At 53.1% G+C, this 26,490-nt stretch overlaps 1 protein-coding gene across 1 annotated transcript in view; it reads left to right on the top strand.

Moving 5' to 3' along the window:
- The first annotated feature begins 750 nt into the window (after nucleotides 1–750).
- The window catches only part of NOS1 (nitric oxide synthase 1), a 105,375-nt gene continuing 79,635 nt past the window's right edge, over nucleotides 751–26,490 (top strand). The window contains exons 1-2 of the mRNA XM_012756647.3: nucleotides 751–837; nucleotides 23,387–24,534. Coding sequence (XP_012612101.2) covers nucleotides 23,810–24,534 — 725 coding nt within the window. The 5' untranslated portion in view covers nucleotides 751–837; nucleotides 23,387–23,809. The remainder of the gene's footprint in view (nucleotides 838–23,386; nucleotides 24,535–26,490) is intronic.

Here is a 26,490-nt window from a genome sequence, read left to right as displayed (position 1 = left end):
GCCCTGCCTCCCATGGGGCCTTCTCTGCCCAAATGGCCCTGCCCTCCCCTGCCTGGCTACTATGTCCAGCCCTCTCCAGGCGCCCAGAAATTGTCATTTTGTGTGTGTGTGTGCGTGTGTGTGTTTTTCCTGATAGAAAAAAAAAATGGAAATTAGGTTATATAAAAGATGTATGCTTCGGAGCCCAGAGCGGCTCTTTTAATGAGGGTTGCGACGTCTCCCTCCCCACACCCATAGACCAGGCGGGTTGGACGTCACCGTTAATTCGTTTCGGCGATGATAGGATAAAGGAGGGACATTAAGAAATAAATTTCCCCTCACGACCCTCGCTGAGCTCACGGCTCAGTCCCTACATATTTATGCCGCGTTTGCAGGCTCCGGGCGAGCAGCTACTTAGCGCCGCGGCTCCTCCGAGGGGCGCCGGGCGGCGAGCGGACGGGGTGAGCCAGGGGCGCGCGCGGGGCGCCCGGCTCTGCGCCGGGGAAGCCCGCAGCCTCCGTCCCCAACTTGGGTTCGCTGGGGCGGAGGGAGGGACGGGAGCGGAGGGGAGGGGAGGGGAGAAGGGAGGAGTGGGGGCCAGGCGAGAGGGGGTGGGGAGGGATCTTGGAGGCACAAAGCGGAGGGGCAGGGGAGGGACGCGCGCGGCTCCTACCCGGAGGTGAGTGGGTGCCACTGGCGCCCTGCAGCCGCGCGCGGGGCGGCGGACCGGCGGATTCGGAACCGGAGCGCGGCGGCCGCGGGCGCCCGGGAGGAGGAGGAGGAGGAGGAGGAGGAGGAGTAGGAGGCGGGCGGGCGCAGCGCGGAGAGGCAGCCTGGCGCTGCCCGGCCCGGCGGCAGGTGAGTTCCCGGCCCAGGCGTCCGGCGCCCCCTGGCCGGCTGGCCCCAGGGCTGCCCGCTCCCGCCGAGACCCCGGTGCGCGCAGGAGGCGCGCGGGCTTTGCTGCGCGTCCCAACTTGGTTCGGGGGCCTCGTCCTCCTCCCAGCGGGCGGCCCCAGGGCCGGGGTCTCTGCGGCCGGGGTCGACGCACCCGCCGCGCTCTAACTTTGCAGGGACCCGAGTCCCCGGCAGCCGCGCGCGCCTCCGAGCTGCGCGCTTACGGTAATGGCGGACCCTTTGGCACCGCTCGCCACCCCCAGCGGGCGGCCCGAGGCTGGGGGACGCCCGTCCCTGGGGACCTTTGCACCTGCCCAACCTCCACTTGAAGCTTCCCTCCGTGCCCGGCTCTTTGGCCGGATCGCAACTGCCAGCCGGCGGTAATGGCGGCCCCTAGGGCGCTGCCAGCCACCCGCGGCGGGGGGCCCGGGCTGGCAGGGCTCAGCTCCCGGGAACGGCGCTCCTGCCTGGCTTCCAACTTTGCGAGGATCCTCGCTGCCTCGCGCTCCCGCGGTAATGGCGGGGCCGCCTGCGCCTCTTACTTCTTCAGCCCGGGCGGCATTGGGGCGCGAGTGGAAGAGCGCGGTCTGCAGAACGTGGGAAAGTTGTGCCTCTCCCGCGGAGGAAGCGCTAGGGCTCCGGGTGCGTCCCCCGGGCGGCGGGCGGGCAGGGACGCGCTCGCAGCGGGTCAGGGCCGGGCAGCGCCCCGCGCGCTCAGTGGGGTTGCTTCCGCGTGGCCAGGGGCCGGAGCGGGGTCTCCGGGAGATCTAACTTCCAGGGCCACCGCGGGGCCGTGGACCCGAGGGTCCGGACGGGGCTCTCCCAGGACTGCGCCTGGAGGGCGCGCGGTGCTCGCCCCCGTCTCCAGGGCCCGTGGCGGGAGGGCTCCTGGGTCTCCGCGCAGCGCGGGGCTGGCAGGGCTGGGCACCCGGAGACAGAGACTGGGCGGCAGTGGAGGAGGGCAGGAACCTTTCCAGTGAATCCCCGGGTGCCAGTACCAGAGCCACCCTTTACTCGCTGCGTGACCTTAGGTAAGTCCCTTCATCTCTCTAAGCCTTGGTTTTCTCGTCTGTAAAATGGAGAAACAATGCCTTTCTTGCGAGGCTGTCAGGAGAACCTTTAGAAGGAATCATAAATGCGAATATGAAGTCCAGGGCAAGTGCTGGGTACGCGGGAAACGTTGTGATATTTTATTATTGTCACGCTCTGGGGACGCGGGAGACTGGCGGGTCTCGGTTCCCGCTAGTGGGAACGGGGTCTGCCTCTCAGGGTTCCAAAGGCTGCGGAAGGTTGCGCTCGCCTCCATCTCCGCCCCAGACGCGCTGGGTTCGTTCCGCACAGGAGACCCCGCCACCCCAGAGCCCAGCTCAGGCCTGGGAAGGGCGCACTAGCAGCCACCGTGCAGGGAGCGTCCCCAAGGACGCCACTGGGCAAGGGCGCGGCGCAGGCGAGCGCGTCCAGGGCACGTCTGGCCTCTGGCAGCCCGGGAAGACGGGAGGAAGGAGCTGACCCCCAGACCGCCCCCCAGAAGAATGAAGGGAAACTCCCCCTTTCTCTCTGCTTCTCTAATTGGGATCAGGGCGAACGCAGGGGGTTCACAGAGACTCAGGGAAACAGTGGCGCAGCTCGATTTTCCGCGTTTGCTTGTTCGCTTGTTTGCTTTCCGGAACCGAAAACAGGGAAGGAGCTTCTTGTGGCATCTCCCCAAACACGCAGGGGGCGAGTCGTTTCTCTGGCCTCAGGCCATCTCAGCTGGCAGGTGTGAGAAGCCTTGGCAGGTCTTGGAGGGAGGCATTCTTTCGGTCCCTTTGTCCCTTTCCCCCAGCCCGGATTCCAGAAGCCCCCTGAGGGCGGGACAGCTTTGTGCCAACTCCAGGGCACTGTCTCACCCATAAATACCTGGAACCCCTTAACAGTTACCCCAGGTCACCAGCGCAGCAGTCTGAAGCCCATTTTGCAAATTTGGAAACTGAGGCAGGGCAAACCAAGTTACCTGCCCATTGTCATCTAGCTGGTAAGTGGCAATACCAGAGACCTCAACCCCTGTCTTTGGTTCTTAACCTGGGCATTTTGCATGCATCCGGGCACCTAAGCAGTGTGACATGTACCGCTGCCTTAGCACACAGAGCCTCATTTCCTGGTACATCTGCTCGCCCAGAGGCTATCCCCGTGCTCAGGGGCACAAATGTGTCTCCAGAAATTGTGGGGTTTTTTCCCCCAAAGTCCCAGACCATGTAGGGACAGAGCAAGCAGCATAGTAGAGAGACCTAGTGAGGACCGTTGCTTAAGGCCACGCTTAGCTCACTCCATGGCTGTGTAACCTCTGGTTGGTCACTTAACCTCTCTGAGCTTCAGTGCTATTATCTGTAAAATGAGAACAATGACTCCCTCAAGGGGTCATTTTGAAGATTTTACAATTATGTATGTAGAAGGTGTTCCGGAAAGGATAGTTTTATGCCAGGATTGGTGATTGTAAGGAAGAAAGGGAACCACAAACAGTATCCTGTGCAGCTGCCTGAGGCCAATAGTGTGATCCTGGCTTTCAGACCAGCCTACCCTTTGCTCTTTCTGCCTCTTTATTTTCCCCAAGTGGCCAAAGGCGGTCTCCAGAAGGTTCTGTCTTCCACGGGGAGGAACCACACTCGGAGCAGCACGAGAGGCCGGGGGTAGGTAGCGGGGTGGGGTAGGCTGTTCCGGGTGAGTCCCAGACTGCGCCGCGAAGAGCTGTCCAAGGTACCAGCCAGGCAGTTGTGCAGGAACGTCCCCGCCGGTGGGGGTGCTGATTTCTCTGGACACGGGAGGCCCTGGAGGTCAGTTCACCTGGGGGTTGTGAACACAAGCAGGTCTGGCAGTGCCACGTTCTTGGGTATATGTCTTGTGGCATCTTACGACACGAGGACTGCGCGTGCTGCCTGTCACTCAGGTTCTGCGGATCTGGTGAGCCTTGGCATGGGGGTGAGAGCCACGGGCAACAACCTGTGCCTGTTAGACCTGGAGCTTTTTCCAGTTAGAAACCGGGGAGTGCACGGAAAGTGGATTTCGGCATTTCGGGACCATTTTCATCTGGGTTGCTTGAACAAAGGGGCGTGCACCCCATACCACAGACCAGTATGGGTTTGCGTGGTCCCCAGCACCTAGACCGCGAGGGCTGTAGACGTGACTGGTTTCCTCGTTCTGTCTAATAGCCTGCAGGGGCTGTCCGGAAAGTATCCAGCCACGCAACACCGTTCTCATTGCGTTAGCGATGGCTGGGTACTTTCCGGCCAGCCCGCGTGTGACAGAATTTAGACATCATCTAATCTGGTGAGAGCCAGACAGCTGCCCAGCAGACAGTCAGCATCACAGGCCACCATGTCACCGATTAAAAACAAAAGACGCCACATCCGACCCTACATCTACTGAGTCAGCACCCCCAGGCAAAGACTCGAGGGGTATGTATATTTTTAACAAGACTTCTCCAGGAGATTCTAATGCCTTCAGTTCTTGTCCGTCGTCCTTATTGTAAAAATGGGGAAACTGAGGCCCGGAAAAGGCATATCACATAGTATGTTACTGACAAAGCTGGGTCGGAACCTCAGTGGCTTGACTCGGCGTCACACCCAGAGATGACAACGTCGTGTTTACTTTAGTCTAGAGAAGCCCTATGGATCCTGAACCTAAAGGAAATTTAATTCCATCTCTTCGGCTTGTCATTCTAAATTAGACAAATGATTCGGAAGAGATCTTGCATGATTCCTTCTACCTAGACCTTGCTGGACATTAGCCCTGAGTTCCTATCGAATGTTGGGCATTAGCCCCATTGTTTGAGCTCTCCATCCTTTTAGAGAGAAAGAAAATTCCTTTTAAAAGGGATCTATCAGGTATAACTTCAGGAATCAAGTAATCGCAGGAGCTAGCACAACCAGTTTAACTACCATTGATTTTTGCCAGAGCCATTGCTTTGAGTGCATTTCGACGGCCAGTTCAGCTACCCACGCCACCTTCGCGAGCCTTCGCGGCCTTTTGCAAGTACGTTCATCTTGCTCACGTGCCCGTTCCTGGGGAAGAAGAATCCTGAGCAGCACCCAGCTATGCCGGAACACTGAGCCCAATCAAATCTTTTCTGTGAAAATGATGTGTCCACAGCAAGGGCCTCTAAGTCCCCAATACAAGTGTAATTAACAGGGTGCGGCGGGCACGGACCTTGGCACAATCGTATTTAGGGACAACAAGCTGAGGGCGAGCAGCAGTTGTCACGGGCAGCTCTGGGGCAGGCACATCTGGCAAATGTGTCATGGTGGGTGTTACATGGCAAGCCCGGTGCCGGGCCCCAAGAGCAGGTGCCCACATACAGGTGGCATGAGCCCCGCTCTGAGGAAGCCTGCAGTCTGACAGGGCAGTGGGCACCCAACGAGCCCTGCATGGGGGCGTGAAGTTTTGGCAAGAGAGGTGGAGGTGAGATGCTGCGGCAGTCAGTACCCAGAATGGTGGTTGAGGGTATCAGGGAAGGCATCTCGGAGGAGGTGGCATCAAAGCTGGTGGCCTGATTGGTAGCACTTCTCTCTCAGGGGGGCTCTTCAGTGCCATACTGGGCCATCGGTGGCCAAGTTGAAAGGCAGAGCACCATCTTGGGGAACATGGCTTAGCCCAGGCTCTGACACTTGTGAATTGTGTGACTTGGGATGGCACCCTCCAGCGTGTCATCCGTACAGCAGAGACTGTAACGACCGCACAGCGCTGTTAAGAGGGCTCAACGGGATAGTCTGTGTGTGACTCTAGAAAACAGAGACAGGGTCGGGCCCATCTCAGGGATCATAACAAATTTAAAGATGCAAAAAAGAGAGACCCCCCCTTTTAGTCCGCCAGTTGATGGGGTCCCAGCCCTTACCTCTCGCTCAGCCTCAGTTGTCTCACCTGTGAAATGGAGGCGTTGAAGTTCAAGGGCATCTGCATTCAGGGGCCTGCAGGCATGTTCTGTTAGGCTGATGCAGGGTTTTTCGTTTTCTGTTTGCTTGGATTGCGGGGGAGGGGGGATGTTTTGTTGGGTTTTTGTTTCATTTTGTTTTGTTGTTGTTGTTGTTGTTGTTTTTCCTAAAGGAAAATGACCAGCCCCGCCATTAACTATTTTTTATGTGACTTGCCTCTTCCTTGAGAGCATTTTAGTTTACAACTCCCGGACCACCTTCCCCCAAAGACCTTCTTCGGCTTAAACTTCCCTGGCACAGCGGAGACAAATATCCACCCAATCGTCCGGCGGTTGCGTTTGTGATTTCTACTGACAGTTTCTAGAAGAGAAGTTAGCCCTATTTGGATAGGATGCACGATTCCCTTTTCAAGGGGTGACGTTCCCATTTCCAGCCTGGGCAATGTTTTTGGTTTTTATTTGTACTTTTCGACCTCTGGTGTGCATGTTCTGTTGCCTACTATGCTAGGACCGCCTCTTCTCAGCTGGGATTTCCCGGGAACGATGGGCCTTCTTTTCTTTTGTCCATCCATGATGTTTCAGGAGTCTTGGCCTTAAAAGCACCTGAAAGAAATCCTACAGGTCTTCAGAGGTACCCCGAAAAGCATCTCAGCTTCTGCCAGAAACATTTGCCCACGAGCAATAAGTAATACTCAGGAATTGCTTCTTTATTCGAAATCTGACAGCAGAATTGCCACTGTGGGGATTAAAAAGGTGGCCCTTTCTGGAACCCATTTCCAGTTAGAAATGAAGAAGGGAATCTTGCAAATTCAAAAAGCTCGGCCAACTTCAGATAGTGCCAGCGCGCGGCCATCCTTTCTAGCTAAATGATCTATGTCGCAAACGAGAATTGGGTTCGCCGTAGGCAAGCCCTGAGCGCCCAGCTCCGTGCCTGACCCCGTCAGAGAAGCTAAAAGAAGGGGAAGACACAGTCCCCACCCTCATGTAGCTCAGAGTGTCCAAAAAAAGATATCCACTTGCCAGTAACTACAGTGCAGTGGGGCAGAGGATGTGGACAGTCGGTCATTTAGTCATTCAAATAGCCACATGGATCACCTCGGGCCGTATTTATTTCACTGCGGGAATTTTTAGCATAAAAGTGTAACCTACAGGGATCACTCAGAACAGTACTCGACAGCAACTGACATATTTGGGGCCTGTTTTTCTCTTTGATTTCTGAAGCAGGATCTCAGCTCTGAAATCTTCAGTAAGGAAAATGAAAACCAGTACGTTCACGTACCAGAATTCAGGTAACAACCGGAGCCAGGAGCATCGATGTGCTCGTTTATTGCGATAAGTCTTAGCTGGAAATGTTTTTGGTTGTCATTGCTCCCCCTAATATCATGGTAGTCACTAAAATGAAATCTTTTGCTTTCTTACAAAGCATGGTATAAAATAATGGGACCAGATGGGTTTCTTGGCTTGGTATTTTTACTGATTTTGATTATCTTTTTTTGTTTTTGTTTTTGAGACTAGGTCTTGCTCTGTCACCCAGGCTACAGTGCTGTGTCATCATCATAGCTCACTGCAGCCTCAAACTCCTGGGCTCAAGTGATCCTCCTGCCTCAACTTCCCGAGTAGCTGGGACTACAGGCATGTCCTGTGACACCCAGCTAATTTTTCTATTTTTTGCAGAGATGGGGTCTCATCCTTGCTCAGGTTGGTCTTGGACTCCTGGCCTCAAGCCATCCTCCCACGTTGGCCTCCCGAAGTGCTGGGATTACAGGCATGAGCCACCAAGCCCATCCCGATTTTGATTCTTTTAAATAAATATGCCAAACTCCTACGTATAGATAAATGTGGTTTCCTTTATGGCTACCTTTAATGCCTTGAATTTGTTAGGGGTACTTTCTTCAAGGCCCCCCCCCTCAAAAAGTACATTTCTTTCTCTATCTCCCTATTAGTGATATCTGCCCAGGCTTTTAAGGGTGCATCTGAATATCAGAAACAGCAAGAAGTCATTGGGAGCTACATTTTTTGGTTAAAGCGGTAATGACATTGTATGAAATGTAGAGGTTTAGCTTTGAGGAAGGCTCTTTTTAAAAATGATATGATGTAATCAGACTGTATTTTTTATTTGGTTCAAAACTTTGGTGTCTAAGTCAAGCATTGTACCCTGTGCATGTCATCATCTTATGACTCCGTTAACGGGAACCAGCCTTCATGAAGCTAAAAATCTTCCTGCTGTACAACCCCAGAACTGCCTATTTCTGGGAGGCAGGCTGTCTGCGTCTCTCTCCTAAACAGTGGCGATTAGTTTTACTACTTAGGTTGTCATAGTTTAACAAACAACTTTAACTCGGGAGGCTGAGGCGGGAAGATAACTTGAGCCCAGGAGTTGAGATCAGCCTGGACAACATAGCAAGACCCCAACTCTAAATTTTTTTTTTAAGTAGCCAGGCATGGTGGTACACCTGTAGTCCCAGCTACTTGAAAGGCTGATGTGGAAGGATCACTTGAACTTAGCAATTTGAGACCACAGTGAGCTATAACTGCACCCCTATACTCTAGCCTGAGTCACAGAGCAACAGAGTGAGACCCTGTCTCTTAAAAAAAAAAAACCTTAACTGAGTATTTGGTAAAATTTTGCCATACAGTGTATAGTTAATTTTCTTAGGTATAATAATGGCACCGTGGTCTTGTGGGAGGCTGTCTTTATTCTGAAGATATGCACGCCTAAAAATTGAGAGCCGAGGCATCATGATTCTGCAACTTATTTTAAAGTAGTTCATTGTAAAGACAGACAGACAGACAGATGACTGTTTCATAGATACAGACAGGCAGGCAGGCAAATGTGCAAATAAATGCTAATAGCTGTTGAATCAAGATGAAAGTTTATGGGTGTTTTTAGACTACTCTTTTAAATTTTCTGTTTAAATATTTCATGATAAAAAAAAGTTGGAAGGCAGGAATGGCTTTTGACTTCTGTATTAAATTTTCCCGAGTTTCTTAGAATAATATCCGGCCTCTTCGTCTCTGCTCCCTCCTGTCTACACACGTGTGTGCCCAAGCCTATGCACATGCTCATGAGCCCACGTCTCCTCTTCCTCTCTCTCTCTCTTGCTCTCTCGCTCTCTCTCTCTTCCTAGAAGAAAATAATCCTGCAGTTTAGCAGAATGTCACTGTTTTTTCATGGCAGCCTCTCTTTACATTTTTTCCCCCCAGCATTTTAATTAGGGCTGTGAGTCACCGTGCTTTATGAAGGCTGGTGACAATGTCATTTACGGCTGTTTAGCATCCCAATCGAGCGCTCTTTGGCGGTGCTCATTACATCGGGGCATTGAGCATGAGCGGGCGACAGTTCCCTCTGTCAGCAGGAGAACAGGCTCGGGGCCTCTTGAGGAATTGAGAAATGAGCTTGAGGTTCGTCCCTGGAATAGCTCCCAAAGTTGCCTTTTCTGGGACTGGCAGTGTCGCCTGGGCGTGCCCGAGCGCGTTGGAGCTCCGGAGGGTTGTTCAAAACCGCAGCTCTGACCACCTCCTCGGGGTCAGCCAGCTTTCTCCCCGGGCCTGGGGCTCTCTCCCTTCTAGAGAGTGCAGTGCTGTGACATCAGCTCTTGAACCCTAGACCCCTCTAGATGTGAGGTGATGGAGGCGAGGCAGGATTCTGGAGCCCATCCAAGCTAGGTTCGAATCCAACCACTGCCATCTATTCCCGTCGTAACCTTGGCACGTTATTTAATCTCTCGCTGGATCTCATTTTCCCCTCCTGAAAATGCAGGGACACTCCACTTCACTGGGTCATTGAGACCTTCCACGCGTGGTGTGTATTTGGTGCTCCATCGTTTTCTCGGGAAGGGCAAGGTTGGTGATGTGGATAACTTAGCTTAGACATGGCATCGCCTTGGCCTTCTGGGTCACTTCTGATATTCCTCGTCCCTTGACCTGAGGGGCAGCAGAGGTCACAATTAGTCATCAGGGTCCAAGCAGGGAACAGAAGGCACCTGCAGCCGGGCTTTCCACTATAATTTGATTATGCCATTGAGACCAAACCGAATCAGATGCAGGAGGGCAAGACCTAGAGGCCAGCCTCTTCCTGGAGCCCAGATAAGTTTGGACAAGGGTGGAGAATGGATCTGGGGAGTTTAGGATGGGGAGCCCAACTAGCACCACTGTGGGAAAAGAGGAAGATCTCACTGATAATTGTCAATAAAACCAACCCCAGTTCATCAGCTCTGAGCAAAATGATGCTTCCCTGATCTTCTGGGACATGCTGTAGGGTCTCCAGTTTTCTGTAAAGTCTTCGTGCAATTCTCAAAACAAATCAGGCATTTGCTTTCATTTCAAACACTGAACTACGTCCTAAGGTACATTGAGGAGACGGGAGTCGGCGTTACTAAACCAGGTGACCAATGCCAGGGCATTGTAACCGAGCCACCCAGTTGTCGGTAGGGTGGAGTCCTAGGAAAATAAATCACCCAGTTAATTGAGGAGATGAGGCTTGCTGAGTAATCCGTTGAAATAGCATTGGAATACAGTTAGCAAGTAACTGGCAAATGGTGACTATCACTCCGTGTTGTCCCCATGCACGTCATCCCCTGGCAGTGGCCAGCCCTGCCGTGCCACTGGGCGTGCGACTTTTATCAAGTGGGAAAAGTTCTTGGATTTCAAAGCAAGGTCTTCTCGTGGGAGATCCCGGGAACCCTGAGGTTTCACTGCTGACCCTCAAGGACAGTCGTCGATTAAACTTGGAGAAATTTGCTTGGTGGAAGCAGCATGGCAGTGTCGAAAAAACTCTGGAGTGGGAGCTGGGAGTCTGTGTGTCTTTTTGCGATAACACCGCCACCAGCCGACATTATGTGCATGCTCGCTGCAGACCGGGTACCATGCTAAGGCTGGGCACAAGCTCAGGTTTCCAAACCATGGTAGTGACCCCACCAGGGGTGCCCATTTTTTGTTGTTTTATCTCATTGAGGTAAAATGCACGTAACACAAAGTTAACCATTGTAAAGCGACACTTGGCACATGCGCCATGTCGTGCAGTGACTGCCTCTATCTAGTTCCAAAACATTTCCATCGCCCTGAAAGGAAACCCCCGTACCTAGGAAGGATTGAAAATAGGTATTCGAACAAAAACTTGAATGTGAATGTTCACAGCAGCACTATTCACAACAGCCAAAAAGTGGAAACGACCCCTAATGTCCACTGATTCATGAGTGGATCAACAAAATGTGGTCTAGCCGTGCGATGGAATATTATTCAGCCCTAAAAAGGACTGAAGTACTGATGCATGCTGTCACCTGGATCAACCTCAAAAAAATTATGATAAGTGAAAGAAGACAGACGCAAGGAGCCACATATTCTAGAATTCCTTTATAGGTATTGACCAGAATAGGCAAATCCATAGAGACAGAAAGCCGATTAGTGATTGCTGGGGGCGGGGCGGGGGAGGGAGGGGAATGACGGCTTAACTAATACCCATTTTTAAAAACCTTTTATTTTCAAGTAATTTTAGACTCCCAGAAAAAGTTGCAAATTAGTACAGGCTCCTTTATGCCCTGACCTAGTTTCCCCTATGTTAATATCATACGTAACCATAGTACAATTATCAGGAACGGGAGATTGACAATGGTATGATATTAACTAGACTGCAGACCCTATTCCAATTACAGCACTTTTTCCACTAAAGTGCTTTCGCTGTTCCAGAATCCCACTTTGCTTTCGGTGCTTAATTCTCCTTAGTCCCTTCCGATTGCATGGCAGTTTGTCAGTCCTTCCTTGTCTCTCGTGGGCTTGACACTTTTGAAGATGCCTGGTCAGTTATTTTTTTTCTACAACGCACGAGTTTGTTCGGTGTGCATTTGCTCGGGGTTTACTCACGATGAGAGCGAGGTGGTACCCATTTTTCTAAATTTACTCACAAAATGCTTTTTGATAGATCATAGAAAAAAAAAAGCAGCTAGCACCTTCCTACAATGATTTCAGGGATATTATGCTTCAGGATGAAGCTATATGGTAACTATTTAAGATAAAAAAAAAAAAGTGAGTTGATCTTAAAAGAAAATGTGAAATAAATAATTGTGTAGGTGAGACACAGGTATGGTGCAAAGAAGTGACAGTGGAGAGGCCAGCTTGGGCAATGTGACATTATCTCATGGGATCCCAAGAGTCCTGCAAAGTAGATCCAGTGCGATTGCTAGTCTTCATGTTACCGATGAGGAAACAGGCACAGAGATGCTAAAAGTCCCGTCCAAAGCCACGTGGTCAGTAACAGATCTCAACCGTGACATTGCCCCCATAAACCTTCCTTCCCACCTCTGTGACGACTGTTTAAAGTGACATCATTCTCTTTCTTCTGTGATTTTATTTCCGGGGGAAATCCGCAGAGCTCTGTTCAGGAAGCCTGGGTCGGGTGGGAATGTGTCGCTCTCTGCTGAGATGGGGTGTCTTCCAGGGGCTTACCAGGTGTCCTGGCACGACAGGAAGTCCAAGCCGGGTCAGGTAGCCCCAAAGGTGGAGGCACGAAGGAAACCGTATGGGATCTGGGGCTGGCTCTTCCCCCTGCATGGAGAAAGGAAGTTGGATTCTGTTCGGCTCCTGTTGGAATGAGTGTGCGAGGGCTGCTTTGAAAGGAGGTAAAAGCCCCATTTTCAAAAGGGAAAGCCCCATTTGGACAGCTAGGTGTCACTCCAGGAAGGGTTTCGGTACCCACACCCGGTGGGAGGAGAAACAGATACAGCCCGAAGGATGACTGTCGTGTACAACACTGTCCCGTTGTCAGTAGGTTGAACCCAGGGAGAATGAGGTCACAGTTGAGCGTTAGTCACAGGACACCAGCCGGGACAGGTGCTATGAGGTCACGGGAAGGTGGGCGGGGATCCCATCAAACACCTGGACCGACTGGGGACACCTCTGCCATGGCCCAAATCACTCAGCGCACTTTGTCCCTTCATTGAGTACCTTTCAAAGGTGACCTTCCTTATTTCCCTTTAAAACTCACTACCTAGCAGGGGCCCCACAGCCAAATACCTACAGGTTCCCGACAAGAGACAAATGAGCGAGGAGGACCACGTGGTGGCCCAGGGGAACCGGGGATCTCACGCCCCACCTGAAGGGGGCGCCATCGCCCACTTCACACCTGAGCTATCTGCTGACATTCAGGAATCCAGGCCTAGCATGAACACGTTTTCCACCGTTCCAAGAAAGCTAGAAATTTGTATCTTTTGTGAAACCTGCAGTTTTTAAATGGTGGTAACTAATTTTGGGGGGAAAAAACATATTTTTAACTGTGTTAACCAAACGAAACTCATTTGTATGCCTATGGGCTGTTGTTTGTAGAATCTGACCAGAGCCCATTTGGAGTGTGTGATATCTTAGATCTGAAACATGTTTGTGCAGAACAGGTGATGGTTTGAGTTGAAATTGGAATTTCATTTGAAATGGCCATTTTTGCAGGTCACGAGACTGCTGAATCTCGGCTGTTTTATACGGTTCAACCTAATGGTATCACACTCACTACGTCCGAGTGGTCTGTTTGAAGTTTCGCAGGGCTTCAGAAAGTCATGAGAGCATTTGGAGGCAAATTGTACCAGTGCTTCTCAAACTCTAACGTGCACGTGAAGTCCCTGGGGAATTTTCCTGAAATGCAGAGTCTGATTCGTAGGGCAGGGTGGGGGCTTGAGAGTCTGCATTCTGGACACGCTCCCAGGTGACCACACCTGGTGGACCACACTGTGGGTGGCAAGATTAGACCATTCGTCACCGGTGATTTTACAAACTCCATTAAGATCTCCCTTTCTTTAGCTCGCTTTTTCTGAACCCTAATTTTGTTACCCCAGTGTGTGAAGTCTCATGCATTCGTTCCTTCATTTGTAACGGGCCACGTCATCGCCTGCCTGCAAGTGCTGGGCAGGAAGTCCAGCCTTGACTACCTGCGTGGCAGCAACCGGCTGGAGCTGCCCTCCAGGCATGGCGTGGGCACCTCTCACGCGGGCAGCTTCATTCGATAGCTGTAGGCTTGGAGACTGAGACCCTGTTTTACTGAGCACGTACTACGTGCCAAGCCCTGTGCTGCACACTGAGAGTACAACAGCAAACCAGAGAAATATGACCCCCTCCCGGGAAGGCAAAGAAAATGAGCATGAAAGCCGAGTTTGGTCCTAATTCCGACTCTGTTTCTAAGGAGTTGGGGCAAGTCCTTTCCCAACTCTAAACTTCCTCATCTGTAAAATGTAGTGTTACTCCAGTGACCCCCCCACACACACCTTTATTATTAATTGGGTTAGGGAGTACTTGGAAAATCGTATTAATGCTATAGACCTTTCCCCCATATAAATGCATATACGCACGTAATCACAAAAGTTGTGGACACAATTCCAGGATTTTCACAGATCCCTGGGCCCTGTAATGTTGTTGTTCTTCATATGGTGTTAGAAGAATGAAATGAGATAATTTGATAAAGTGCTTATATATAAAAATGCTTGAGAGATTAAATCGAACCACATGAAATTGCTATATTTGATCATTTGCAGAACTGTTCATTTTATATATTTCAACCTAATTAGTAAATAGTCAAAAGATATTTCTGTGAATAGGTAATCATTTATTCAGCAAGTATTTATTGTGTGTTTACTGTTTACTAACATATTCTAAGAAGAAAGTCAATTATATTGTTCAAATGGAAGCAGACCTATGATGCCTTAGCCCCAAGTGGCTAGCAAATACGTACCAGCCCAGGCCTGCCTTGGTGAACTATTTTCCCTCCTATCCTTGGTCCTTATCCCCACATCCATGCTACTATAGAACAACTGCAAATGCATTTATCCAATCAGAGAGTCTTGATCTTTTACTAAAGTTTGACCCGATTACATTTGTTGTTATTACTGACATATCTGACATAGGTGAAGTCATTTTTACCATTGTAGTTTGTGTTTTCTATTTCTAACATGTTCTCTCTTTGCTGAAATTCATTTGTAACTGATTCAGGCCTGTGTGGACGCGTGATCTATTTACAGGGAACTTTCATGCATATGCATAGATGAAAATAAGAACTTTCAAGTTAAGCGAGCGGATATTACTCCTCCTTTAAAATAGCCATTCTTACTTCTTTTCCCTTCCCTGAGCACCTTTTGCCATCCTCTTGACCTAACAACCTGACACCAGAATTCACCCACGGGTGCCAGGCATTAGGGGAGAAACTTGGACGAGCCTTACGTTAACAATTGAGCTGCAATTTGCAGAATACCATCGTTGAGGTCCTCCTAAAAATATAGGCTCGACATCGTCAATACCGTTGACATTTACAGAGTACCCTTTATAGTGTCCATCTCATTTACTCTTCACAAAAACCTTGGGAACTACTTGTTACTACCTTCTCAACTTCATAAAAAGGAAATTAAGAGTCAGAATATTAAGTGACTTGCCCGGGAGCAAATGGCCAGTAAATGGTACACTGGGGAAGGAGCCAAATCAAGTGTACTTTTTATAATCTCCCTGAATTCTCAGAATTATGGAAATGATGGTATCAGGAAATGGTGGCTCTTGCAGTGCACCAGGCCACAATTAAATTATTCATTGCTACTCAGGAAAGACGATTTTACGAAATGAGTTTCATTCGTTCTTATTCTCTCTTTCACCCCGTTTTTGCCCTGCTCTTCCGTGGTTGCTGCCCCAGGAAACGGCTTCACGGTCCATCGACTTGTGGAAGTCCAAGAGCTGGGGATCGACCATAGACGCCACCCTCTTCCTCGGCTTCTGGGCCCAGCCACCAGATCTTGGTGGCTTAACCTCCTGTCTCTTAAATCGATTCACTTCCTTCCTTGCTTGCTTTCACTGCCTGAATCCTGACCACCATCCCTCTCACCTCTGGCCCGCAGGAGCCTCCCAGCCGGGCTCCCCACAGCCTGCCTTGCTTTCCCCCCTCCCCCATTTTCAGTCCAGCGGTAGGCACAGGGACCTTCATAAGATCTAAGTCCGACCACAGGACCTTTCTTCTCAGAACCTTCCAATGCTCGCAGTCTCTCTTAAGAATAAAGTCCAGAATCTTTAACTTGCCTCCCGAGAGGCAGCACGACCCAGCTCCTGGTTAGCCCTCCAGCTTTCTTCTCTCATCCCAGCTGAGTTTGTCCAGTGCCTCAAAACGCCTCCTCCTTCCCACCTGAGCCCCTTCTCACTTGCTCGTCTCTCCCATCACCTGTCACTTCCACCCTCCACCTTTTTATCTGCCCAACTCTGTATCCTGACTCTTCCTCCAGGAAGCCTTCCATGACTGCCACCACCCAGACCACATTAGGTCTCCTGTGCATGTTCTCGTTAGCACCCTGCATGTCCCCTTTTGTCGTGCTTGTCATACTTGTCATTAGTCTCTCTCTCTCTCTAACCCACGTTGTGAGCTGGAAGGCAGGGACGCTGTCCCACCCCTGCAGTCCCAGGGCGAGCTATGTAAGAGTTAGTGAATGAATGGTTGGCATGGATGAAAGAAAAAGAAAGAAGAGAGAAAGCAAAGGAGAGAAAGGGGGAGGGAAAAATAGAAAGTTTTAAAAGAGCATAAGGTTTATTGGAGGTAGAAAATACGGGCCGTCTTATTTTAATGATTCTTAAGAAATGCTTCTGAGACCACTAATAATGTTTCCTTTTCACAGTAATGAGCCCACTTTCTTGGCTGTGGTTATGTTTGCCTGTCTGGCCTGAAATCATTCAGTAATCTAAAGTGACTCTAAAAATAATAATTACCAGTGCCACACACTTTCCATAGATCCCGTGTAATGCACCCCACTGAAGTTATCCCATGTGATTGATTGGTTTCCACCTTTAAAGTAGAAATCATCATCACTCCCATTTTACAGATGAGCAATCCGAGGCCGACAGGTTCCAGAGGCGGGTCGCAAACGCTTGTCGCAAATCCAAGCCTCCGGCCACAGCACGGCACTTGCAGCCCTGGGTCCTGTCCACAGGGGCAAAGGTGGGAGGCAGAGGTGAATCTCCAGCCACTGAGGGGCCTGTGGCTGGAAGGAATTTAAGAACCTTAGCCCCAGATCCCGGAATTGCCATCGATATGATGGCTAGGAAGGGTCTCCTGTCGGCTGAACCAGCTCATGTGAAATAACTCTGTGAAGCAGAGGTGAAGGGAAGGCTCTGTGAGTCCCCAGATCTGTTCCAACACGGGGACATCGGCCTGTCGCTCTCTCCTGGTAATGGGCTGGGCCGGTGATACCCCTGCACCACCGAGTTCTGGGGCCCGAGTGCTTCCGGCTGCAGCCGTTGGATTCCGTGTTCCAACACACCAAACCCTGCCTTTTCGGCATCCGGAGAGGAGCCAGCAAGCAGCCCCCTCCACTGGGAGAGGCCCTTTGGCGCAAAGTGCTTTAAACAACGTGTGTCCATTGCACGCCACTCAATAAAAAAAATGACTGCTTACGTGATAATAATTAGTCACAGTGTAGAAAAAAGTAGTAAAAGTAAACGGTGCACTGTAAGAACTTAGGAAATATTAGCCAGCATCTCGTCCCATCCTCCCAGGCACCCTAACCAGGCACGACTATCATCCCCATTTGATAGATGCAGACACCGTGACTCAGAGAGGTTAAGTAACTTGCCCTCCGTCACAAAGCCAGGCAGAGAAGCTGAGACAGTCTGACCTCAGAGAGCTTGCTCTCTCGTTAAAGGTGATACAAATAAGTGTCATAAAAAATAATAATGAACAATACAAAAGGATATACCATAAAATAGAAGCTGTCCTCCCACCCTACCCCTACCCTCCCAGTCCCTTTTCCCAAAAGTAACCACTGTTATATTGATAATCTTGGGTATTTTTCCAGGGAGATCCGGCGCCTCTCCAAGCTTGTAAGGAAGCATGGGTGGATACACGACGGATCCACAGGATGGATATGTAGATACATTTCTGTATCAGGGTGCTGCACCTTGCTTTTCAATTCAAACATGCATCTTGAAGATCATTTCCATCAGTCTCCCAGCCTTTTCAGAATTCTGCTGTATGGATGTGCCATAGTGCATCGAAGAGTCTTCTATTGATGAGTACTTAGGTTTTCCCAATCTTTTGATATTCTGGAAAACTCTACAAGGAAGAGTCACTCGCGCGTGTGTGTGTGTGTTTCAGGGCGTTCCTTATATTTTATCTGCAGGAGGAAGTCTCAAACTTTGAATTCCCAGGCCAAAGATCTGTGTCTTGTGAATTTGCAGTAGACACGGTCAAGCTGCTGTTCAACGAGGTTATACCAAGCAGCAATGCAGGAGAGTGCAAATATCCCAAACCCTCGGCGCCAGGGTGTACCGTCAGATTTTAGAGACTCGTTAGTGCTCCTGCTGCTAACTCTAAACTGAGCCCGTTCCTACCCCTGAGGTGTGAGCATGAGATCCGGAAGGATCAAAGTCATCCTGGGCACACTGTAGCCATGAAACTTGCAGAACTCTGCAGCGAGGGAGGTTCTGTTGGACCAGGCTGCTTGTGTGTCGTTGGGTTCTCCAAAGGCACGGAATGCCAACCTACCCCCCTGATTTGGAGTGGGGCAGGGCTGGCGGGTTTGCAGCCATGACGATCTTGCAGCGTGGGAGGACCCACCTCCTCCGGCTTCCCGGTCGGCGATCCCTCCAGGAAAGAGTGCAAATTAGCCGTTCACATATAAGGGAGTTGGTTGTTTTGTTGTTGTTGTTGTTGTTTTTTAAGAGGTGCACAGTTGGGTTTACGCTTTTCAGTCTTTTGTTTGTGTTGGGGGGGAGGTGGCAGTATTTTGTTTTGTTTTTAAAGACGTGGAGGACTTGGAGTTTGTTTTCAAATGAGATCGGAGGGAGAGAGGAAACGGGGCTGTGACTGCATCAGAGATTTTGTGGGTGTGCGGGCTGAAAGCAGCCAGGAGTTCACAGGCCCGGTTTTGTTTTCTTTAATATCGTTCATTGAAAAGGCAATACACGTGTGCTTGAAGAAATTTACATGACATTCAAATAGGGGAAAAAAAGGTATTCAGTGCACAGTATGTCTCCCTCCTACTTCTGACTTCTAATATTCCTCGTAAGATGCAACCATTATTATCCGTTTCTTCCAGAATAATCTCTGCATTGACAGGTACAGAATTTACCCATTTGCACCTCTCTTTTGTCACCTAATGGTATTTCTTGGGAGCTCATTTCTTTACCTGTAAATAGACATCTGCCTCATCCTTTTGGATGACACATTCCTTATACAGATGGGTTAGGTCTCAGCTGGTAACTCGGAAGGCAGGATGTCGAACTCTCAACTGTTAGTCCAGGTAACATCCCACTCTGACCTCTCTTCATGTGGCCTAGGTGGATTTTTTTCTCTCTCAATCCTACCGCACCAAGCCTGCTCCCAGTGGTCAACCTCAAAATGTGGTGAAATATTTGCAAACCCTCTTTGTCATTTTTCTGGTTTCTTTGGAAGGTGAAACGTTAGGAAGTATCTTCTGCCTAAGTTGTCATAGCTTCCCCAGGGGACCGAGAGACGACAGGATGCAGGGCAGAACAATGATCCTGCTATTGGACTGCATAGACCCCCTCCCCCCACCCAACAGCAGTATAAGGCAAGCCACGTGGGTAATGTACCACTTTATAACAGTCGCATTAAAAAAAGTTAAGAAGCAACAAGGGGGAATTAATTTTCACAATAATTTTTGTTTAACACAACACATCCACAACGGTGTCATTTCAGCATGCAATCATCCGTATTTAAACATTATTGAGACGCTCGAGTTCTTTTTCTTGTACATTTCACTGTCACGGCGCATCTCGAGGGGGACCGGCCGCGGTGCAGGCGCCCAATGGCCACATGTGGCGAGCAGCTGCTGCAACCAAGGGCCCAGCTCTGGACGCCCCAGCCGGGGCCAGTCCCTGTGGAATGAGCCCGTCGCTTCTCCGGGCCTCTGTTTCCTCATTTTTTGAATGCAGCGGGTGGACTAGATCTCGAAGGCTCCTCCTCACCCTAACATTCCCCGATTTCGGTGCTAGCAATGGAAAGCCGCACGCACGCAGGCAGGCAGGCAGACCAGGCCAGGCCAGGCGGGTCTCTCCATAGGGGCCTCATTTCCTCATCTGCAAAATGGGCGCGATCAGACGTGACCCGGATCAGCAGAGGGGGCCGTGCCTTGGGGAGGAAAAGGAGGAAGACATAGTGTTGTGAGATCGCTACTGGGACCGTGATTGAGGACAGACACTGCTCAGAATCACTCGCTTAGCCCCGGGGCAACCTCCTGGGTTCACTTCTCCCGTCCCTCCCTAGCGGGGGGATAAAAATGGCACGCGCTGCAGACGGGGGCCGTAAAGATTGAATGAGGCACCTGTGCAGAGGGCCTGGGCGCCATGCTCAGCGCGATGTAAACTCCCGCTCAGCACCGCTCCCGGCCCGCTCCTGGGGTTGCAGAAACGAGTGCGGGGTGGGGGTGGCGGGCCAGGGTCGTGCAGCCAGGACGCAGTGGCAGGCGGGGGCCCGTTTGGGCTGTTCCCTTCCCACTGGCAGTCGTCCCTCATAGCCAAGCCACCGATCTCCTTACAGCAAGGTAAATGTAATAAACACGCCCGAGGCCGCTGGACTACTGGAATGAGGCTTGGGTGCAAGCGCTGTTTCCGTGGCACGTACTCCGGCGAGCGCGCAGACGGGGTTTGTTTAAGATCGCAGCTCCCGGGGGCAGAAGCCGGGTTGTCAGCTCTTCCCCCCAGCACCCCCCTCTACCCACCCTCCACAGGCGTGAGATCCCTCTGTGGGGTTTCAAGGGAAGGACCCCCTTCCAGACGGCACCTGAAGTACCTTTGGTTAGGGTTAGACCAAGATGAAGTCGAAAATGCACCTTCTCCAGAGCCGGGAAGCCCAAAGCATTATGTGTCACGTAACATAATAAGAAACCGAGGTTTTGAGCATCCGTCTGTGACATTGCTAAGTCCCCTGCACCTGCTATTTCCTTTCGCCCTCCGCCTTACCCGGTGATTACTGATGATCCCATTTTACAGAGAAGGAAACTGAGGTTCAGAGCAAATAAGGAACTCACCCGGAGAGAGCCAGGGAGGACCTGAAACGTCTTCCCTGTGGCAGCAGGGGATCTAGCCGTCCCCGAGTGCCACGTGGAAATTGGGCGTTCGAAAACCAGCACAAGTGGTTGTCCCTGTAGCAGCTTAATTTATGCGTCTTTAAAACGCAGACGACCGAACCTGACCATGGTCAGGACCAGGATGAAAAGCATGATAGTAGATGAGGGTATTCTTTGGGCAGGAAAAGGGGGGAGACAAAGTGCGTGCCGTGGAGGTGTCGTTAAGACTGTGATTGACAACAGAGGGTGCTCCGAACCCTGAGAACACAGAGGTGGTTCTCTCTGTCTCTGTCCCTCAGCAAACAGTCCTTGTCCCTGCTTCTACCCAGCCCAGCTGCTTTCCAATTCCTTCCAAAGTTTCCTTTCCAGGGCCGAGGTCTGAGAGAGAAACGGCACCCCCGTGTCCCCAGCATCAGCCAAGATCCCCCCACCCCCACCCCCGGCTTCTAGACAGCAGCTGGGGGACGGGGACTCGCTGGGAGTGGTTTAGAACATGCTGAGAGTAGCCGGGGGCTTGTTGAGGTTGGAGGCGTTCCTGTTTTCTATTTTTCTTAAGCAAAGTGCACCAAAGGCCAAATCCAGTTTCTGTCCTTCGGGAAGGACTGGCCCGAGCCAGTCTCTGGAAGACGTGAACTCTTGGCGGGGGGACGTAACCTCCCCAAGAGTTCATGTTCAAGTCCCTTCTTTCATTAGAGAGCAGAGCCCGGTGCCAAACTGGACAGCCAGGAGAGCCCTGGAGGCGCCCGCTGTCTCTGCCTCCCACTAAAGAACGAGCATCCTGGGTTTGGTACGTGGAAGAGATGGTTTCCCTGCAAACCAGAACCGCAGCAAACGCCGAAAGACACTCAGCCGGTGCGTGCACGGGCCACACACACAGAGAAGTGACAGGGCACGAGGGCGATGCACACACACGGAGACGCCAGATGGAGAGCGCAGCCCGGCTGGGCGGGGGATCCGTGTTTGCTTCACCCACACCGAGGGGCTGGCGGAGTTGCGTAATGCAGGTGCAAGCTGCAGGGGGGGCGCTGAACTTGCTAACCCCCCACCCCCGTCGAGGGGATCCAGGGGGTGGAACCTCCTTCCGGGAGGGGGTCTCCGCACCCACCTCCTGTTCTCAGAGGCAGCGGGAGTTTGTCAGCCGCCTCGGCCTGGGGTGACCCTGGGAAGTCGCTGTAAGGGACAAGGGAGTGAGTGGGGGCTGTGAGCGGTGGCAGGTCGGGGCTCCCTCCTTGTGTTCGAGTGTGGCGAGGGCACGGCGGGAGGGGGGCTGGCATGAAGACGGAAATGGGACTTGAGTGGGGGATGGGAAAGAGATGGAGGGGGCTCTCTGATGCCCCCACCCCGCCCACACCCGCGGATCACCTGCCCCAACCCAGACGCGTCCTCCTGTGCACACACACAGCCCGTGGACAGGTGTGCGCGCTCACCTGGCCCACAGAGCATCTCCAGCGGGGCCCCTGTTGGCTCTCGGTACCCCAGCTACACCCCGTCTCCCTGGGCCTGGCGGGAGTCAGTGGCTCGGAAGTTGCCGGCGTTTCAGGGAAAATGTTAGGACCTGAGAAAACATCTAGAACATGAATTTGAAATAGCCAGAGGGTAAGTGTGAAAGCCCGGGCTGGAGAGTGGAGCCGACGGAAGGTCAGAGCCTCCCTCTGCCCTTATTCTGTCCGTGACCTTGGGCAGGCTCCTAGACCTTCCCAGGCCTCGGCGTCTTTGTCTATTGAGAGACCATTATGGGGATTAAAGGAGAAAAAGTATATCCGTGTGTTAAGAGTGAAAGTGCTCAAAAGGTGTCTGTTGTGCTTAGCCTTTGAGGGTTTTTTTCGTCTTCAATGAACAAATGTTCACTGAGCACCTACTATGTGCCTTGTACCCCAGGGGTCCGGCACCCACTCTTCCTAACGTTTCTCCACCAGGGTTTCAGGTGCTCTGCGGAGCACAAGAGGCTTCCAGGATTCTGCGTAGACCCATCTCTTTGGTGTTTATGATGTCTGCAGTGTGACCACATTTGTCCTTTTGAACTTGGAACAAGCTAATAATCACAAACATGGTCATGAAGGCCAATTGGCATCCCTCATTGGGGGGTTCATGGAAGGGTCCCCTCTTTGTCGTGGGGACTGGGATGGAGACTCCAGAGACCTGTGCCAGCTAAGCTCCCAAGCTGCAAGTGGGACGTGCGTGCAAAACATGGGGCGTGAGGCCAGCTGGCAGGGCGGAGTGGCGGCTCCTTGGGGCGGGAGAGAGAGAAGAGAGATTGTACGGTTTTGGTCATTCGGTGTCTGTGGCTGACTGTCCACGCTGTGCCTCCCCCAGGGACACCCTTTGGTCTCTGAGGGCTTTGATAGAGGAGGCGAAAGCAGGCCATTGGCAGCTAACTGGGAAGGGTGTCCCCATCCTGGAAGAAGGATTTCGTTTCCAGGCTGGCTTCGAAACTCCAGAGTTAGGGTCCTGTGGCTCGACCTTGTCGGTGGCTGCGTTTTCCCTCTTCGTGTGGAAGGTGGCGGTGTGCACCCCACTTCAGTCCCTCTCTGTCTCTCTCTCTCCTTTTCTTTTCATCCTCTTTCTTCTTCCTTCTCTGCAGCTCGGGAAGCCCCAGCTCTGATCTGCGTCTGACCGGCTAGCGATCAAGATGCCCAGGGAATAGTTCACATCCGTCACGCGTCACCTCTAGACACATCCGCCAGACGCCTCTCCTCCCGTCCTGCCTGACCTGTTGCTCGGGGACACGTCCCACCGCTCCCCTGACGTCCGCCCGGCCGACCGTCGCCTGCTTAGAGAGGGGGGCGGGAGGCGGCGCGTGGAGTCATGCCACCGACGGCCCGGCGGCGATGAGTGGGTGACGCCGGGCTGACGTCAGACCCGGGCAGGGCCGAAGCTCCGCAGCCCCCGGCTCCCCGCAGCCCCCGGCTCCCGGCGCAGCCTGAAGCCCGCTTCCTCCGGGCGGGATCGCCTCGGCCCGAGCTCGTCCGGGGGGCTCCAGGCGGGCCCCTGGCAACCAGCCGCCATGGAGGACCCCGTGGTCGGCGTGCAGCAGATCCAGCCCAATGTCATTTCCGTCCGCCTCTTCAAGCGCAAGGTCGGGGGCCTGGGCTTCCTGGTGAAGGAGCGGGTGAGCAAGCCCCCCGTGATCATCTCAGACCTGATTCGAGGGGGCGCGGCGGAGCAGAGCGGCCTCGTGCAGGCCGGGGACATCATCCTGGCGGTCAACGGCCGGCCCCTGGTGGACCTAAGCTACGACAGCGCGCTGGAGGTGCTGAGGGGCGTCGCCGCCGAGACCCACGTGGTCCTCATTCTGAGGGGCCCCGAGGGCTTCACCACACACCTGGAGACCACCTTCACCGGGGACGGGACCCCCAAGACCATCCGGGTGACCCAGCCCCTGGGGCCTCCCGCCAGGGCCGTTGACCTGTCCCACCAGCCCTCGGCCAGCAAAGAGCAGCCACCGGCGGCGGGCGGGACCCCGGGTCCCGGGAACGGCCCTCAGCACGCCCAAGACGACGGGCAGGAAGCCGGCTCTCGGCCCCATGCCAACGGCCCGGCCCCCCCGCCCCCAGGCCAGGACCCTGCCAAGAAAGCAGCCAGGGCCGGCCTCCAAGGCAGGGGGGACCACGACGAGCTGCTCAAAGAGATAGAGCCCGTGCTGAGCCTTCTCGCCGGCGGGAGCAAAGGGGCCAAGGGCGGGGGACCGGCCAAGGCAGAGACGAAGGACACGGGAGTCCAGGTGGACAGGTAAGCCCACAGGTGCGCGCGCGTGTGTGTGAGTGTGCACGTGTGAGCGCCAAGACCACCGCACACCCGCACACGCACGTCCACTCCACCTGCCCGGATTGTCACGAGAAGCTGCAATCGCACAATGCCGTGTGCATGACTTCCGGGTGTGTATCTTGCTGTGACGCCCGGGGCTAGCTGACAGTCATGGTGGCAGGCAGCGCGTCTTCCCATCCCTGTCCTGTGAGATCCCCCAGGGGCCCCCCGGGCGGGTATTTTTGCACCCTGTGTTGCACAGGTGAGACGACACGGCCCAGAGAGCAGGGGCCGTTCCTGAGGTCGCCAGCGAGTGAGAGGCGCGTAGGTGCGTGGTGTCCTTGCGCGTGTGGCTCGTGGCAAGGCCCTGGGAAGAGAAAAGGGAATCGCCGAGCCCCGGGCGGCCCCGGCCCAAGCCGCTTTCTCTGTGCCGTGGCCAGTGAGGACGAGGAAGGCTCTAAAAGGGGAGGAAGGAACCGAGGTATAGAATCGGCCCTGAGTCCCAGACACGGCCGTCGTGTCTGGATTGGGTGGAAGCCGGGGCTAGAACTTAAAGAACTGGGTACCAGCCCCCTGGGTTTGCCAGGTTGGCATTTTCTGACTCTCCGGGGGGGGGGGGAAGAGAGCTGGCAACACGTGGGTGGGTGATGTCGCTGCTGCTCCGGGGGGGAATCGGCAGCTGGGCCAGGTGGCCGGAGGATGCTGGGTCAGGAGATCGAACAGAGAGAGAGAAGTTTCTCTCTGCGCCCCCTTCCACTCTCATCATGGGTCTGGCCCGGTCCCTCCCGCCCCCAATGCTGCCAGGGTGGGTCTGGGCACACCCAGAGGGAGGCTCCGGTCTGGGGACCCCCAGAAATCTAGGCCGAGACTTCCTAACCCCCTCCGCAAGAACCCCTGAGTGTCCCAAGAGCACTCAGAGCTCTCCAGGAAGCCCCCGGCGACCTGGATTAAGGCAGCTCCCCAGGCCCCTGCGTTCATTCATTCAACAAACGTTCATCGAGGACCTACTGTGTGCCAGGCTCTGTTCTAGGCTCAGGGTCAGGGTAGGGCAATGAATGAAATAGACAAAGGCCCTGACCTCGGGGGGCTTACAGGGAGGTGGGGATGAACACGTCAAACATGTTGTACGGTCACGTGCTGCATAACGTCTCACCATTAACAAGCTGCATGTACGCGGGGGGTCCCATAGGACTATGACACCGTACTTTCACTGCGCCTTTTCTGCGTTTAGATGTTTAGCTACGCAGCACTGCCCATGGTGTTGCAGCTGCCAGCAGTGTGCAGTGCAGTGACAGGAGCAATAGGTTAGACCACAGAATCTAGGTGTGTCGCGGGCTACAAACGTCTAGATCTGTGCAAGGACGCTCCATGATGTTTGCACAATGACAGAATCGCCTACAATGCACGTCTCAGAATGTGCCCTCGTCTGTGAGCCACCTGGGACTGTACGCCTGTGATCCGTGCCGAGGAGATAAACGATGTCGGGAAGGGGATCGGGAGTGCTGGGGACGGGGACATCCTGCGTAGGGAGGCCGGGGCAGGCCTCACTGGGAAGGCCACGCTGGGAGACCTGGAGGAAGGGAGGGAGAGGATCCGGGGGCTGTGTGGGGGAAGCGTGTTGCAGGCAGGGAGAAGAGCCCGTGCAAAGGTCCCGAGGTGGGAATGTGCCTAGTGTGTTTGAGGAGCCCCGTGGGATCCAGTCCTCTTCCTGGTGGCCCCTCGGTCTGCGGTGGCAGTGACCTCTGCCTACCTTCGCATCCTGCGGTTTCCTAAGTTCCCACGCCTGAGCAAAACTGAGCAACCCCAGCAAGACCCCGGAGCCCCCGGGCAGGAAGACAGAGGCTCTGTCGGAAGCCTCACGTCCCTTTGAGCCCCTGCCCCCAAGCCACTCCTTTTCCCTGTGCGAGTTCCCTGGGGACAGCCTGCAGGCTCCCCTGCACC

This window comes from Microcebus murinus, chromosome 22, assembly GCF_040939455.1.
Source record: "Microcebus murinus isolate Inina chromosome 22, M.murinus_Inina_mat1.0, whole genome shotgun sequence".
Classification (NCBI taxonomy): domain Eukaryota; kingdom Metazoa; phylum Chordata; class Mammalia; order Primates; family Cheirogaleidae; genus Microcebus; species Microcebus murinus.
This window is presented reverse-complemented; position numbering and strand designations above follow the sequence as displayed.